Source organism: Pholis gunnellus (assembly GCF_910591455.1).
Source record: "Pholis gunnellus genome assembly, chromosome: 4".
NCBI lineage: Eukaryota > Metazoa > Chordata > Actinopteri > Perciformes > Pholidae > Pholis > Pholis gunnellus.
The window spans coordinates 4195489-4212576 of NC_136530.1; the positions used below are offsets into that span (position 1 = coordinate 4195489).

General features: G+C 39.2%; 2 protein-coding genes across 2 annotated transcripts; one reads left to right on the forward strand and one right to left on the reverse strand.

Annotated features, from left to right (window-relative positions):
- Window positions 1–822: 822 nt before the first annotated feature.
- LOC306695423 (signal-transducing adaptor protein 1-like) lies at window positions 823–9085 on the reverse strand. The gene is made up of 13 exons (XM_079158661.1): window positions 8949–9085; window positions 6614–6685; window positions 6405–6524; window positions 6254–6310; window positions 5996–6120; window positions 4930–5061; window positions 4676–4745; window positions 3918–4020; window positions 3658–3747; window positions 2536–2610; window positions 2346–2396; window positions 2123–2263; window positions 823–2006 (listed from the first exon to the last, which is right to left on the reverse strand). Exons 1-13 carry the CDS (start codon window positions 9036–9038, stop codon window positions 1948–1950), a joined length of 1185 nt encoding a protein of 394 aa, XP_079014787.1. The 5' UTR covers window positions 9039–9085; the 3' UTR covers window positions 823–1947.
- Window positions 9086–10410: 1325 nt separating this feature from the next.
- Window positions 10411–16515, forward strand: LOC306694385 (ras-related protein Rab-11B-like). Its single transcript, XM_079157225.1, has 5 exons — window positions 10411–10539; window positions 13096–13291; window positions 13382–13575; window positions 13665–13745; window positions 15844–16515. The coding sequence occupies exons 1-5, from the start codon at window positions 10500–10502 to the stop codon at window positions 15987–15989; spliced, it is 657 nt and encodes a 218-aa protein (XP_079013351.1). The 5' UTR covers window positions 10411–10499; the 3' UTR covers window positions 15990–16515.
- Window positions 16516–17088: the final 573 nt, after the last annotated feature.

The following is a 17088-nucleotide window of genomic DNA, read 5'->3' on the forward strand; positions in this document are numbered from 1 at the left end:
GAATGTACATTATAATGTTTCTATAATCACATATAAGTGAACATTGTTTACTTTAAGAAAAGTGAAAAAAAATATTGAATCTATGCAAGAACACACAAAACGTAACATACATTTCTACTAATATAATTATGTTATTATAAGAGTACATAATATAGTAATAACAACAAAACATTATAATCTTTTTATAATGCATTATTATCACTGTTTTATAATTATAATAATTAAGTTTTGTGTGTTCTTGTATAGATTTCATGATATTTCTTTCACTTAAAACAAACAATGACCATAAATAATAAATAATGACATAATAATGTATTATAACAGTGACTATAATCCATTATAGAAATATTATAATGTATTACAACTATGAGAATTAAAATACACTGATACTTGCATACTTAAATAATTATGCAATTATGAAGTTTTACGATACTTGACCATATAAGTCGTTTCGCTTTGAAATGTGTTATGACTATTGTTATAAATCATGAATATTTATGAATGCTTACGATTATACAGTTCTATTAGAGACTATAATGCGTTATAAATGTATTACAGACATGAGTGTCATGGAGAGGGTTAACTGAATGCTCTCCCTAATTAAATTCAAGCAATGTGTCGCCAGTGTCATTATAACCTGGTTGTTACGTAGCTTAGTGGTAAATTATCACCCACTGAATCCGCCTCCACCAATCAGCCGATCCTATTTAACCCAAATAATCATCTGCTCCTCGACGACGCTACTGAATAGAATGTAGTTAATCATATCAGGACACTTTTTAACAACTGATGGCTCATCAGAACAACACACATTAGGGATGTGGTGCTTTATTTCTTGCAGAGGCATTCGGACTTAAAGGTGTTCACTGCATTTCACTTTCTGTAGTCGTTGAATCAGAGTCTGACAGAAAGACTCGGCACAGAAAGTTAGAAGGGAGCTTTTATCAGCTTTTATGTAGAGGAGTCATCAGATAATGGCTTCAGGATTTTTGGAAATAACTGTACTGTATTCATTCTATTCACCTGACTGCACCCTAATGCTTGTTTGTACAGTGTGTGTGTGTGTGTCTCTATACCCAATAACACCCCTTTATTTACTGAAGAGGAATCCCATTATGAGTCTGTAGAACAAATATAACAAATAGCTAGCAAGTATTCTCTGCTAATATTAATACATTGCATTATGAGAGTTAGCCAGGTTTGGGTGAGAAACAAAAGTCATAAACTCTGGAAAACTGATGTTATGAAGTCCTTATTTGTGCACAGCGTCCGCGTCATAGGTCACATGTGGTAACAGTCTTGCTTTGCCGTGTTGCTCCTTCTGTATGCATCTCCTGAATAACTGTAGCCTGCAATGCTTTAAAACAAGCATCCAGCTGAGATTTATTTTCACTTTATTGTCACATGTTGACACAGTGTCACAATTTATTGTAAATAGTTTTAATTTTTTCCACTATAATGCATCCAGTCATTGAGGTAATAAAGGAGCGAGAGCACTTTGTTCTTGGATTTCTGCTTCAACAAGTAATAAAAACAAATTAAGAAACAGATTTCGACTGTGTTTATACCAAAAAAAGTTGTAAAACAGGAAAAAGACTAAATACAGAACATCATAAAATGTATTTCCAACTGCTGCATGGCACATACTACAAGTTGCTTGTTCACATGTCTCTGATTCGATGTGACAGAAGCAAGAGTTTTACTTCACTGAAAAGTGAAATATTTTTATATATAAATATATATATAATTAGCTATTTACAAATATTTACAATACAATTCAACAGCTGATTGCGTCACAAAAGGTAGACAAAAACAACACTGACATAGAAAAATGGATTGACAAAATGTACACCGTTGTCGGTGGTAAATGTGCAAAATGTACAAGAGAAACTCGGTGACGATAACGTGTCCCTGGCAGGTGTTCACAGATGTTTGGAGGGGTCCCTCTCAACACTGGCCCTTTTGCGCCAACTTCAGTTTCAGCTCCGATAGCGCTGCGAGAGGAACTAGAGCACAACAGACAATAAGCGTTGACACAACTGGCACTAAAATAGAAATGATACGTCAGAGAAAAATATGAATGCTGAGGCCTCCAGGTGAGTCAGTGTCAGTGTGGACTTACTCTGTCCCCGAGGGTTTGTGAGGGCTCTATTCCTCTGGTCCGGGGTTGTGGAGGAGTGAGAGAGGGTCAATTTGCGAGGTTTAGGAACAGGACCAGCAACTGGAGGCATTATTGCTTTCTTTGGAGTTTTATTCTCCAGTTCTGTGGAAGACCAAAAATGATTCACGGTCATAAAATAAAAAAATGTTTATGGCATGTGATGATATAAGACGGAGAGACTTACGTGGCAGTGGAGCAGCTGCGGAATCCTCTGTCTGTTTTTCTTGCTCCTCCACTGTTTGAACACAGGTGTTAGTTAGCGATGACAATAGGGGGGGGGGGGAGAAATGAAGTCACCTTTATGTTTGCGACAAATGTCAGGAGTGAAGACGGATTGATTGATGGGGCTTTGGTGGCAGCAGAGTTGTACTCACGCTTGTCATTCAGATACAAATGCTGTTGTGCAGTTGGTTTAGGCGGTGGTTCAGGGGTCGGTATTCTTGGAATGTCTGCAAAAACAAGACATGTAATCACAGTTATTATAGGCTGATATAATGGCCAAGGTATACTCGATAGGCACTGAAGGAAATCACCTAAACCCCTAGTTACAGCAGGCAGAATAGACGCTTGTATGCATTGTTTAAAATTGAACATATACAGTATACGGTATGTTCAGTATAACAAAGGTTTCCATGTTACATGGAAACTGTCTTTTACAGACATTTTACAGACATTCCTCAGAGGAGGAATCCCACTACCTTTGGTGGTCTCCGGACCTTTCCTCTAGTGTCACCATGAAGTGTCTATTGGATGGATTGCAATAAAACTTTCCAAACACGTTCATGAAATAAGAATATTTAATCTAAAATGTGTTTTATCAAACTTAATTTTCTTTGGAACTTATCGTATAATTATATTAGGAATTATACATGACTGATTACCCAGACTGGAGAACAGGATGATAAGAACTCAGTAAAACAGGCCAAAACAAATCCACTCTTTGGTTCAACTAGTCACAACCAGGACACAAATGCAACTTGTGAAGAGGGGTGTCAAGCAGACGTTGCATTGTTTTAAGGCGTCACAAAGGTTGGAAACCACTGCTGTAGACTGTATTTACTTGAGTTACAAAGTCCGAAGCAAAACAAACCTCTGTAGAGGAATTTATACCTGCCGCTCAAAGGCTCTAAAGCAACAACCCATGAGTGATTGGGTGGGTGTGGGGCAAGCAGACTCACAAAGCTCCACAGCAAAACATCAGCGTTATCTCTACGCCCACTGATACAAAGAGAGTAAACCAACCACTTAAGATTTCCCAGAAAGTACTGATGTATTAAATATGAAACATTTTAGTTGTTAAATTGATTTATATTATCATAAAAAGAATCAACTCAAAGTCATTGTTTGTGTCAGTGTGACTTGTTGGAGAAAGTCCAAGATTAGTTGTAACGGTGGAATTTCCAGATATCCGATTGCGTCCAACAGGTGTGGCAGACAGTGCAGACGGTATAGTGGCTGTTCATGTTAGTGTGCTCTTGTATTAAAGGAAACGGCACCTTTTCTGCTGGGTACACTTGGTGGGACGAGGTTCGTCGGGGCCTGCTGAACAGTCATTTCTCCGTTTTCATGATCTCTACGAAAAAAAGCTGATAAAAAAACAACAACAACAACAACAGAACTTCAATTAGTCGTGCATACTTTTTGATAAATGTATACGGAATAATAATTACACAGCTTAAAGGGTCACCTTAAATTCAAAGTGAGGGAGCGAAAGGAAGGCAAAAACAGAGAAAAGTAAGATGTTTTTAGTACGTACAGATGTTTTTCTCATAGATTTCCTCATTGATGAGAGGAGTCAGAACTCCGTCAGTATTTTCCACTAAATAGTTGATGACATCGTGTAGCGTGGCACACGAGACCTGCACGGACAACGACTGTTCTTTAACATCTCAGGAACAACAAAATACTTGCAGGGATATGAAACAGGTTGTGATGTACGATGAGACTCGACAATTGAGTTTAATTAATAATCATGTGTCATTAGTAATGAGAAGGAATCTGGAACTTGGTCAGCATGGAAAACATACACACACACACACACACACACACACACACACACACACACACACACACACACACACACCTCAATTTATGCCTGCAGTTTAATACAAAGATCAGAGGTGAATTACCACCTCTGTGTTTACGGGTAATCCGTTTCTTCACAGGACGTCACATGCTACAATTAATCGGAAATTCACTTCCGCCTCTCATCTGAACAAGAACAAACTCCAGCCAGTGGAACAGGTTCTTTCTCACGTACTGCTCTTCATATCTCAAGTTGCATACGGGAAAAACTCCTTTACACAAGTATATATATATATATATATATATATATATATATATATATAAACACAGCTGAATGTATCAGCCAGTAAAACGTCAGTTTCAGTTTTCCTGTCTAAGGTGTTATCCAAGGACAACAAAGGATTCCTCTTTCGAGACCAGACCTCAGTCCTTTAACTGTGGCACCTATAGTACAGAGCACATGAGCGTGTTGTTTTTTGTTATACTTACAGGAACGTCCACAGCAATGACGAAGCCCCCATTCTGTTTAGGAGTCACGCGGTAGTGGCTGATTTTAGAGCTGATGGAGAAAGAGAGAGGGAGTCAATTAAAACACAAATGAAATAAACAGACAAACAGATTACAAACCGTCGTCACATGCTACAACAACGTAATAGATCTGTGTGGAAGAGTGTGTGTTTATGCCTTGAGTATGTGTGTGGGTGTGTGTGTGTGTGTGTGTGTGTGTGTGTGTGTGTGTGTACCCTTCAATGTCCTGTCTGGTGGTGACAGCGAAGGTGTTTTCGATACTCCCGGGTCTCAGCAGCAGGTTTCCTCTCTTGGCCTCTCTCTCCAGCAGCAGCGCTGCCTCCAGGCGGGTCATGCGGTAGAAACAACTGCAGAGACGCCAGAGAACACAGAAGACGTGAGACGAAAAAGAGAGAAAACTGACGTCACGGACATACAAATGATTTTAGTAGTGAAACATCGAGAGCCCACACACAAAGTTTGTATTTAGAAGACAGTTTGAATTCAAATCCACAAGTCTTGTTTGACAGTCAAGAATCCACACATACATCATCAGCCAAAACCTCATTGAATTAAAAACATTATGGCCTTGATTCAAGCCTCATAACGCTGCATTTATTTTACATAAATAAATGGGGTTTTAGATGATTTTAGAGACAATTCTGAACCAATTAAAGAACATTTAATCCTTCTGTTTATCTGAAAACCTAAAAAGCAAAAAACACCAAATATGAAGATGCACATTTGTCCCTGGACAACATTGCAAAACAACAACACATAATAGAACAATATGCACAATTGTGTCCACTTTGTAAACTGCTGGTAAAACAACACAACTGTAAAGATGCAGAGACTCAGATGCAGGTTTCTACTGCCTCTAGACAGGTTTGGAAAATTTGGCAAAATCATCAAAAAAATCATATATTTTCATACAAAAAACAAACAAGACTGAAAGCCTTTTTACCAACATGCTTCAAGGCCAATACATAACACTGTTTTTGTCCTGGATTCTGCTCAAACTGTAGCCCATTATCTATTCTGCATGTGGTTAAAGTTTCACAGTTGAAGAGGCAAACCAAAGACAGATAGAACCATTAAACACTAAAATACTCAACACCGTTGCTTCAAAATGCTCCTCTCAAATATAAATGTTTCCACATTTCCACAAGCGAAAAATAGTGCAAGAATCAGACAAACGATCCAACAAACCAAAGAGATAACAGACCTCTTTGGCAGAGGTAATAACCAGTATTTCACTTGTGCAATGAGCGTCACTGATTTTACGTCTTTGTTTGTACTCACGCTGGCATGTCTCCTGTGAGGCTGTTGTGAGCACTGGTGTTTAGTCTCGCTTTTTCTTTTTCCACCGTCTCTTTTAGCATGTGGATCTGGCCTGGGAGCAGGGTGAGGAGGGCAGGTACTGATAGCTGTATAGAGACAGTTTCTGCTTTAATTTATCAGTGAAAACAAGGGCCTGATGTTCCAAACTTACATCATGAAAACACTTTATTTGTTCTTTCTTCCTGCTGTAAAGTGAGCTGAATGTAAAACTCCACTGACCTCGGCCACAGAGCGGATGAAGCCCTTCCACAGCTCACGAGCCTCTGCGTTAGGAGCCTGCAGACACGACGGAGGAGAGAAAAAAAACTGTGAAAATGAGGAATAACAACAACAATAAGAAATACAACACATGTTCTGCGTATTCCCTCACAGTGAATCTGATATTTTCATCTTTCAACTGGAGATTGAGTCTGGCTGCGTCCAAGTTACAATCCTGGCTGTTGTCATCCGTTATTGACACCAATCCCCTCAGATCCACTTTGTCGATGTACTGACGAAACACACAAAGACACACAGATTCATTAATAATCATCCAAATCTCTGTCTTTTAAAAGAACACACATCTCTGTGATAACTTACATCAGCGTCTTTCTTCTCATTGAAGAAGAACAGCGTGTTTCCACACAGGCAGGTCCACAGTTTCCGAGATGTCTGCAGAAACACACACAGAGAAAGACGTACTGAGTAAAAGATAACATACCAATCAAATATATATATATATATATATATATATATATATATATATATATACATACAGTATATATACACACATATAAATAAATAAATGTATATATATATATATATGGAGATAAATATAAAAGAAGAACATTCATTCAATGTGGCTTTATTGACATGAAAAAAAGCATTTTCCAAAGCGTAAAAATAATAATATTTATATAGATATTAACACAACTTTATCATGTTTATACAACAATCTATATGCAGTACATTTGTTACATTGTGTGTGTGTGTGTGTGTGTTGTCTCCTTCTCTTGGCAGTATTGTTTTATTTTGAGAGGTTTTGAATCTGGGACGACAGAGTTGAATTTGTCATTTGAATATTTTATATTTTAGGAGAAAGTGCATCTCTGTCGAGCAGTGAACACAGATTCTGTTTTATTTTGATTGCCCTGATTTCTCCCTATTTGGATTTCCAGTTCGTGGTCAACGAGCTTGTACTTTAGTCTGCTTTCTATTCGACAGTATACTAGTGAGATATTCTACAAATACATAATCATTGTTTTCAGATAACATTCGAATCTGCTTTGGCTTTCAATTTCTTCTTTCCAATCTTCTACATAGTTTTTCTTTACGTTGTGTTATAATTACTTTATTATTGATCATTATTTGTGTTAAACAGAATGCAAAGAAAAAGCCAGAAGAAGGTAAACGCTTGTTATGCAACAAGGAAATAAACAGAACAGCTGCAGTCTGTGCAGGTGACATTCTTGCACCCAGACGTTATGAGTCAAGCATTACAACATGACACCATTGTGTGGTACTAATAAACAACGTGTTTGGATTGTTTGGACCTGACGGGAATCTCTGTCACCGGATTGATTAGTTGTGAGTTTTGGATGAATCACAGATTGTGATCACCATCGTCCGTTTCAGGTCAAAAAGACGTCACCAACGCCGTTTGGTGCTGAACTCAAATGACTGAGTTGGACTCTGACGTAACTGAACAATCGTACTTTCATCTGGGGCTGGGCTAGGTTCATTGAAGTGCACAGCGTTCTCTTATCAGTAAGGGCTTGCTTGGCAGAACAGCAAACGCATGATTCATTATTTCCAAAAACCTGTTGCGCAGGTTAGCGTCTTAACCTAAACCTTTCCGGCACAATGAGCTGAATAGCAGTCAGACCAGTTGGAGAGACGCTGTGTGTTGTTTACAATCTGCTGAAAACATCAAGTCAAAGGGTTACACAATGCGCCCTTTTCACCGCAGCCATTTACACGTGTCATAGCAGTAAATGTAATTGATCAAATGAATTATGGTCATGTTATATTTAGTGTATGCACAATACCAGAGCAATGGACCAGGGGCCATAATTCATGTTATTCATTACACATGTGTTTACCCTGTAAAGACCCGCGGCTGCTGTGAAAAGGGGGCCTATATACAGACACTATATGATGACAGGTGGCTCCGCCCACAGAAAACAACACTTCAACTGATTTCCCCTGCTGCTGCTGTGCATTAAGTGTGTTTCTAGACCGCTGTATTACGTTTTATACTTCCTCCTTGTTTATATACGGATGTAAAGTAGAGTAGAGCTACTCTTCTGCACACAATACACATGATGAGTCTAGTTCTCAAAACGGCTGCTGAGAGGCTCTGACATTCAGGTTGTGTCAAAGCTGACAGGAGTGAAGAACCCTGGCATCACCTGCACATTGTTGAGATGCCAGTCAGTCACTTTTGTCTCCCTCCCGAGAGAGAGGGGGGGAGGGGTACTAACAATAACAACAACAGCAGACCTACTTCAAACAAAAGTCATCTACAGCCATGGGCTGGACGAAGTACTCAGATATACTAATTAACGTGTACATCACTTTAATACTGCAACTGGCTGATTTTAATTAATCTATAATATATATGTTTGTATAATTATATATATTTTCCAGTTTCATGAAACTGCTCACAACAAGGTCTGTGGTTTATCTTGAATAACCGGGTCATGATGAGACATTATATCCCCACAAACAATCTTGATTGATAAATAGCACCACAAAAATGTGTATTTTTGATAATGAGGCGAACTGTCCCTTTAAACATCTACAGCAGCGAATTGCAAACATACACATCACATATTATATAAACCCCTGACAGTGATCATTTTACTGCACACTATTTACTTTGACTTTTTGATATTGTAAGCACAAAATACAACAAACTGTTCTGTAAAACTACCTTATCTCTGAACGACCTCTTCTCCAGGTATCCCTCATAGTAACAGGTGGGCAGCTGGCTCCTCTGTCGCGCTGTTAGCTTTACCATCATGATGGTCGATGTCCACAATAGATAAAAAGCTTATACACAGGCTGAGACCTTCTGCCTGGTTGCGGTAAAGCGCTCTTCTATATGAAAGTGAGGAGGGAACCTGTGCGCAGCGTCCTCGCAAGCTGATTGGTCAATGTGTGTGGAGTGGGCGGGTGCTTTTAAAAAATATCCTCAGGTGAGACAGCTGTGCACGTGATGGACGTGTTTCGTAAGGATGGAAATCACCTGGCTGTGGGCCCCACTGAAACTAATCAAGCGATCACATTTTACTGGAACTGGTTTCTATACGGCTTGAAACTCACCAGAAAGTGCATTTAATTAATTATAATTAACAAACTACCCAGCTGTACATAAAGTAGTTAAGATGAGCGCCACCTTTACCAACATTAACCTATATTATAAATTATATCAAAAGGGACATTCTGCAAAATGAGTACTTTGGTACTTTAAGTATATTTTGATGCTAATTTTGTACTTAAGTACACTTTCAATGCAGGACTTTTACATGTACTTTACTTTTAAAATGTATTATTGCTACTTTTACTTATAAGTACAACATCTGAGTACTCCTTCCACCATTGCTTGCAAGTGAATAGTGCATACTTATTCTTAACCTATAGTAGGTGAGAGTCCAAAAGGAAAAATATGTATATGTAGCTCCCTCTGCTGGAGGAATCCGTTGTGGTTTTATCAATATAACATATATTAGCATCATATTACTTCTAATTGCTAATGGAGAACCAGGGATGTGTTTTTAAGAAATAAGCTGAAGAGCCAATTGGAACAAGTTGCAATCAAAAGATCACAGCATGTTATCACAATCTGCCTTTCGTCACCGGGGGACGTAAACCATCTCCAGCATCCTCATCAGTGGAGCTCCTCCATAGCAGCAGCAGAGGTGATGTGGACGAAGACAGATCTGGGATCTGTTGGTGTAAGCAAGGTAAGTATTTTCTGGTGTTATTTGTTGTGTGTCCATCGATATTGATGGGTTTTATGTCAGTTTCCTGCCAGCATTCAAGGCTTTGACAGAGCCAGGTCAACATTTAAAACTGTATTTATTTATTATTATTATTATTATTATTAATTGTATTATTATTATTATATTATTATTTGTATTATGATGATGATGATGATGATGATGATGATGATGATTATTATTATTATGATTATTATTATTATTACTATCACATACTACGCATGTTGTATCAGATGTGCCATATAAATAAACTTAACTTAATCGTTTCATCTCTAATGGTACTCTATGACGCTTGAATTTACTGCGTTGCCCACCGGTAAGTCACATGACTGTGTGGCGTTAACGCAACTCTCCCTCCTAACGGCTCTGCTCCCTTCATCTTGGCACAGCACACCCTGCTGGTTTTGGGAGCAGTAGGGGAGATATCTTTTCTGTCATCACCGCAATCTAAGAAAAGGGTGATTAACGTTACTTATCAAACGATGGGGAACAGAGACGACGAGTATGACTTCTTGTTCAAAGGTGAGCGGAACCCAAACTGCCTGTAGATAGTCTGTTTTTGGTGTTAATTAGCGAGGAAACGTGAGGTTAGCATGCATGCTAACTGTGTTAACCGTTAGTGGTCAGCGTTAATATCAGCTGGTGGTTAGCGGCTAAGCTAACTGTGAGCTAGCCAAACGGCGCGTGTTGGTGCTTCAAAGGTGTGGTTATTTAGGTGTTATCAGATGTCCTCACCTGTATAACCACACCTGCAAAGCACCAACAGTGGCGTAGTTACTGGAATATAAGATCAGGTGCATTAATGCAAACGGAAACAAGGAGTTCCCTTTGTGGTGGACCTGAGGAAACTCACTCCAAATTAAAAGGAAACTCTTGTTGTGGCTTTGGTTTTAAATGAGACACCGTTAGCTGCTTCAGGTGTGTATTTACTTTACCAAACACCTCTTTGTTTGAAGGCTAACTGCTTATTTCTACTCCCAAGTTATTATAATGTTGACCTGACTGAGTCACATTTTACACCTTGGAGTTTAGCTTCCTGATAACATGTGTTGACCTCCTTTTTGTGTAAACAAATGTCTAAAATCTATTAACATAAAACACGTTATGCATACAAGTATAAGAAATCTCTGGATTAGAAGATATGACATGTTATAAAATACTAAAAATAAACAGAATCTGCATAGATAGATATAAACTAAATGGATAATTAAATCAGAAAGGTGCACTCAGTAGAGTGCAGATCTCTGCCCTCAGCTGTGTGATCTTTAAGGGCCTCTACCAGCCGGGGGCCAATAAAAAGTAGTTATTGAAGGGGTCAGCAGGCAGTTACTGGCAGTATAAAACCATACAAGGTGTTTTTGAAAAGGTAAGAGTCACCGTAACCACTAGAGGTCCTTGAGCATGCAGCCATAGCTGTCAACCCCAAAATATTAGGGAGTTTGCCGCCGCAGAATGCCAGATTAGCTGTGGACAGACACAGAGAGGCTCGCTCACACACACACACACGCATGCGACTGATTGCATGATTCTGTCTGGTTTTCAGACCTTGCTATCTTAACTGAAGTGGCATTTGTCCGAATAGGAAACGGCTTGTTGTTGTTGTTGTTGTGTTGGAGCACTCCGTCCACAACAACGTCACATGATGGCACTTAACTGAGTTAAACTGGTCGAATGTGTTGGAAGAAGCTGCTCCAAGACTGATTCACAAGCAAGCTTTGGTAGTGTTAAGTCCTGCAGTTAACAGGAGAGCGAGTGGTTTACATGTGTAAGTATACGCCAAACCATAGGCTGAAGGTTAGATGTAGGGTTAAGGAGTTTACTTTATCACATCTATCTAGTAAGTATAGTATTAAAGTACAGGAGAATAAGAGGCCCGGGCCAGTGTGGCAGCTGATTAGATAAACGGATGACTGGAACAGAGGCCTTGAGAAACTGTGGAGTCAGATTTCCCAAAGAGCAGGAAGGGCAAAGTCTGACAATGATTCCTCCGCACAGAGAGGAAAGCAGTAAATCAAGTCAGCACTTTCTCTTTGCCTGGAAATGGCTGAACGATAACCTGACAATAGCGCCGTCCTTTAATGATAGCCGTGTAGTGCATTCTGTGTAACTGTCATCATCGATGTCTGTAATCATCCGGTGTTAATTATCCGTCTGTTAAGGCGCATCGTCATTTATGAATCAAGGTTTATCGTTTGAGGTTAAACTGGGTGGAGTAAAATGTCGTCGAACCTGATCGCAGAATCGCTGCTCGATGACTGAAGTCTCCAACGCACTGTGAGAGTCTGAGCGCAGGTGTTTTTTAAAGTACACCGATTGTTTTAAATGGCCGAAGACGCACCTACAGTTTGACCTGCTTTCGAATATAAATTTGAAAACAAAGCTGTGTTTTTCTGCAGCCATTTGGAGAAAACTAAAAGGAATAAACAAACTCCTCCAGAAGATGATCTTTAATTAAAGGAATCAATTATTAACTAATAATAATGCTACTGTGACTTTAACCAATCAAATCAACAAACGTCGCCGGGTGCAGGTCACATCAGCTGCCACTACTTACCGTAAATTCCATTTGTAACTTGATGGCAGACCAACATTTGTTGTTGTTGTTGTTGTGGGGTTTGTGTGCTGCTCACGGTGTCCGTGCTCAGCCAAAGATTGTTTATGAGGCAAGAGAAGCTTCACTCCGTAACACCACCGTACAACTGAGTGGTTCTGTAGTCCCAACAGCTCCAACTGAGTGATGCATCCTCTGTCTATCAGATCATGTGATGAGACTTTAGTCTCTGTCATATCAATAGTTAAATCTCATTATTTTTGTAGTTTTGCCTAAATAGAGACCGTTTCCTTAAAAATACTGCTGGTTAGCTACTGTTGGCGTCTCAAATCTGATGCAGGAGCTTCAATTCATGCAGGTCAGACGAGCTGTGTCAGTTATCGAGCCTTTCCTCGTACCGTTACCCTGACAAGAGATTCAATTTGTTTTGTTTCCAGGTGAAAAACACTCCTTACATATTTTTTTACATGTTGTCAAATTACTGCAGGGCTGCTGTTTCAATGTCTTTGTGCCTTTTTTGTTTCCAGTCGTGCTAATCGGAGACTCCGGAGTGGGGAAGAGTAACCTGCTGTCCCGTTTCACAAGAAATGAGTTCAACCTGGAGAGCAAGAGCACCATCGGGGTGGAGTTCGCCACCCGAAGCATCCAGGTGGACGGCAAGACGATAAAGGCTCAAATCTGGGACACAGCTGGACAAGAACGCTACAGAGCAATCACCTCGGCGTGAGTTTTATTTTGTATATTGATGCAACTCTTCCCCTGGACTAAAGATGGTATAGTGACTGTATTCATCTAGTTTTATTCTCTCACCAGGTATTACCGGGGGGCAGTTGGAGCTCTCCTGGTTTACGACATCGCCAAGCACCTGACGTACGAGAACATTGAGCGCTGGCTGAAGGAGCTGAGGGACCACGCCGACAACAACATCGTCATCATGCAGGTCGGGAACAAGAGCGACCTCCGCCACCTCAGGGCCGTGCCCACCGACGAGGCTCGAGCCTTCGCAGGTAAACCGCCGAGCGCTGTGCTGATAAAATAAGAACATCCACTCTCGTAGTCTGTGAAATACTTTATCTTTCTTCTCTCCCCACATTAGAAAAGAACACTATCTCATTCATTGAGACGTCGGCGTTGGACTCCACGAACGTAGAAGAGGCGTTCAAGAACATTTTAACAGGTAGGAAAAGCAAGACGCGGTGCTGTAGCTCATGTGACGTAACTCTTAAGATCTCCATGTTGCACGTTCATCATTTGCAAAATGAAATATAGGATCAAATATTTGGTACAATGATCAAAGGTGTGTGCTACAAAGTGGTGGTCATTGATGGTCATCATCATTAATGAAAGGCAACAAAAATGCAACAATTTATTGAGTACGGTGTTAAACATGGTTGCCAATCAACACACAGTGGAAAGCATGGTTAACATTTGGGTTGAGATCATTAATATTTAGTGATCGTTTTAAATTCAGAAGCCAGATCCTTCTAAGCACACCAGGTCTGAAAACAGCAAACGGACCACATGGTCTGTTTAACGCTCCCAGCTTTGTTTCTTGACTTTTCCAGCTCTTCAATATCTCTCAGGAATTGTAGCGCGTCTCCTTTCTTTTTTTTATCATCTTCCCTCTATCCTCTGTCTCTTTGCTCCTTTTATTCACACCTATTGCATCCAGTAAATCAACAACAAAATCTGACATTTTACAACAATAATAACAATTTGCTGCAGTTATAAAGCTGTTTTTATCCATTTTATATGTGACTTTTTATGACATTTTATATGGCTTTTTTATATGACATTTTTATGCCACGTGATTTTAATTTTTTACACCTTTTTACAGCCGACGTCATCAAAAATATGCGTGAGCATGTTTGCAACGGAAGTGATGTTTTGCCCCAGCCGTCCCGACGAGTTAACAAGCTTTAAATATTAAATTAAAACTATTTGCAGCATCTAAATGTCTGGTTTCTGCACGTTTGGTTGTCAGAGTCGATAATCCAACAGCAGACTCAAGTTCTACTGAATTCTGAGAGGATCGCCATCGCTCCAGAGCAACAGGTGTTTCAGTTTAATGAGTGACCGTGCTAGATTGAGACTTCCCGCCGAATGCGCCCGTAGCTGCTCACAGTAACTTGCGTAAATGGTTGTTGTAGGTAATAAACACAGACGAGTGTGTATTTAAAATGGATTTAAGGCTTTTTCTAGGACACCTACATGTTCTGTTTGTGTTTTCAACAACCAGGGCTCTCTGCTAACTTTTTTTTACCGTCCTGAAATACAAATTTCTTCAAATTTGGCACAAATGTCCACCGCTGGACTCCAGGATGAACTGATTCGATTTTGGTAATCAAAGGTCAAAGTCTGTCACATTCTCGTGATATTTCGGGAACAGCTTGAGTGAATTTTTCCTTTTTTCTGGCGCAAATGTCTTTGTGCACTAAAGGACGAACAGATGGTGGTGCCGTCAGTCACATCCTTGTTAATGCCAAATCTCAGGAACGTCTGGAGGGAATTTCTCCACATTTGGTACAAACGTCCCGCTAAACATTTAGTATGTCATACTGTACCATGACTTCTTCATGACAGCCATTGACTGATGATATTTTTGTGACATTTTCATGTCCTACTACACAACAACCTTTTTATAACGTTTATACGACATACTATGACTGTTTTATGACATGCTACACCATGAGGTTTTATTTTTTGTGCCATACTACACGATGACAATTTTTATGAGTTATGTTTATGACATTCTTTAACTTTTTACGTTTTTATGACCATTTCATGAAATGCTATACTATGATTTTGATTACATTATTTGTCATACTAAACTGAAATTTTTTATTTAAAAAAAATTACCATTTTATACTTTACATTTTTACGACATTTATTATTGCATACTATACTATGATGACTTTTTAAGCCTCCACATCATCTTTGTACATCAAGGACCACAACTGAATTATAATGTGACTTTAAAGACATTTAATATTTACATTTTTTATGACAGGCTATGACTTTTTATGAAATGTTGTATGGCATACAAAAACATTGCGAATTAATTATTTTACATATTTATCAAATTAAAAAGCAAACAACTAGTTTGTCAACACAGATCTCTGAAACATCTCAGAAGCCTCTGAAATAAACTGTCAACAGTTACAAGGATTCATCTGACATTGAATTAAAGTTTTTAAAAAACAGTGCACAGCAGTGCGTCAGCTCACACAGATTCCAAGAGCGTCACTGTGCTTTTCATGACTTTCCCTCTGCAGAAATCTACCGCATCGTGTCGCAGAAGCAGATAGCGGACCGATCTGCTCACGATGAGTCTCCGGGCAACAATGTGGTGGACATAAGTGTCCCCCCGACCACTGACGGACAGAAAGGCAACAAACTCCAGTGCTGCCAGAGCCTGTGACGCTCAACGCCACGACACCCGACCTCCACCTCTCCACCTCCACATCACATCACCTGTGCACTTTGTGTTCCTGTTGCTCCTAGAATTCTGTTTGATATAGAACTTTTGAACTCACTCGTGCTCTTCTCTCTTTTCTTTTTGCCATGAATTAAAACTTTAAGAAGCCTTTATGTCACTCGGTCCGTGGAGTCAATGTGAAGGTTCCTGCAATGCAGGAACAGGGCCGTCGTCTTAATGAAGCCTGAGAAACTGTGCGTTGATTGAACCTCTGTGGTGTACAGGAAGGTTGTGGAAAACATTTCAATGGTTACCACTAGATGGTGCTGTGTAAATAAACTACAGGCAGTTACTCCAACCTGGTGAAGCAGTGTTGTGCGTTTTACAGCGTAGTTCCTCCAACTTCATTCTTTCATCAGATAAGTTATCATGCCAAAAATGTCCTCTTTATGTATTTATTGGAGAATATTTGGCTTAAGCTGTCATTGTTTTACTTTCAATTTAAAAACTGTATAAATTTCCAATAAAATTCTTGACAAAAGTAAATGGTTGATTTGATTTTCTTACTGAAAATTATGTTTTCTTTAATTTCTTTTAAAGAAAATAAATGAATACTACATTTATTCAGCTGTAGTTACTCGTTAATTGTCAAATCAAGATGTTTCCTGTCATCAGTTTATGAAATATGATGAAGTGTTGCAGTTAAAACTACCCAATATAGTATTTGTGTCTCACTACAACCTGAAGCTTCAAATGTTTGACACTTTTATTGGGCAGCTTCAGGTTGAGTAAGGAAACTGAATGATACGGATAATTGAAATGCAACTTTAAGCTGGATGTTATTTTCAAACTTTGTCATAAAAAGTACTAAAAAGTCCAGTGTAGTACACCATATGAAGTCATATTCTAAAACTTTACATGGAATTTGATCTCTGCATTTAACCGATCCGGAGCGGGTTTAGAGCAGTGGGTTGTGGAGCTACTTGAGCTTCAGTGTCTTGCTCATGGACACTTGGACACGCAGACATGAGAAGCTGGGGATCAACCGCAACTTTGTGATTAAATGTAAAATTATAAAGTATATTATTTGAAAGTATAGCAT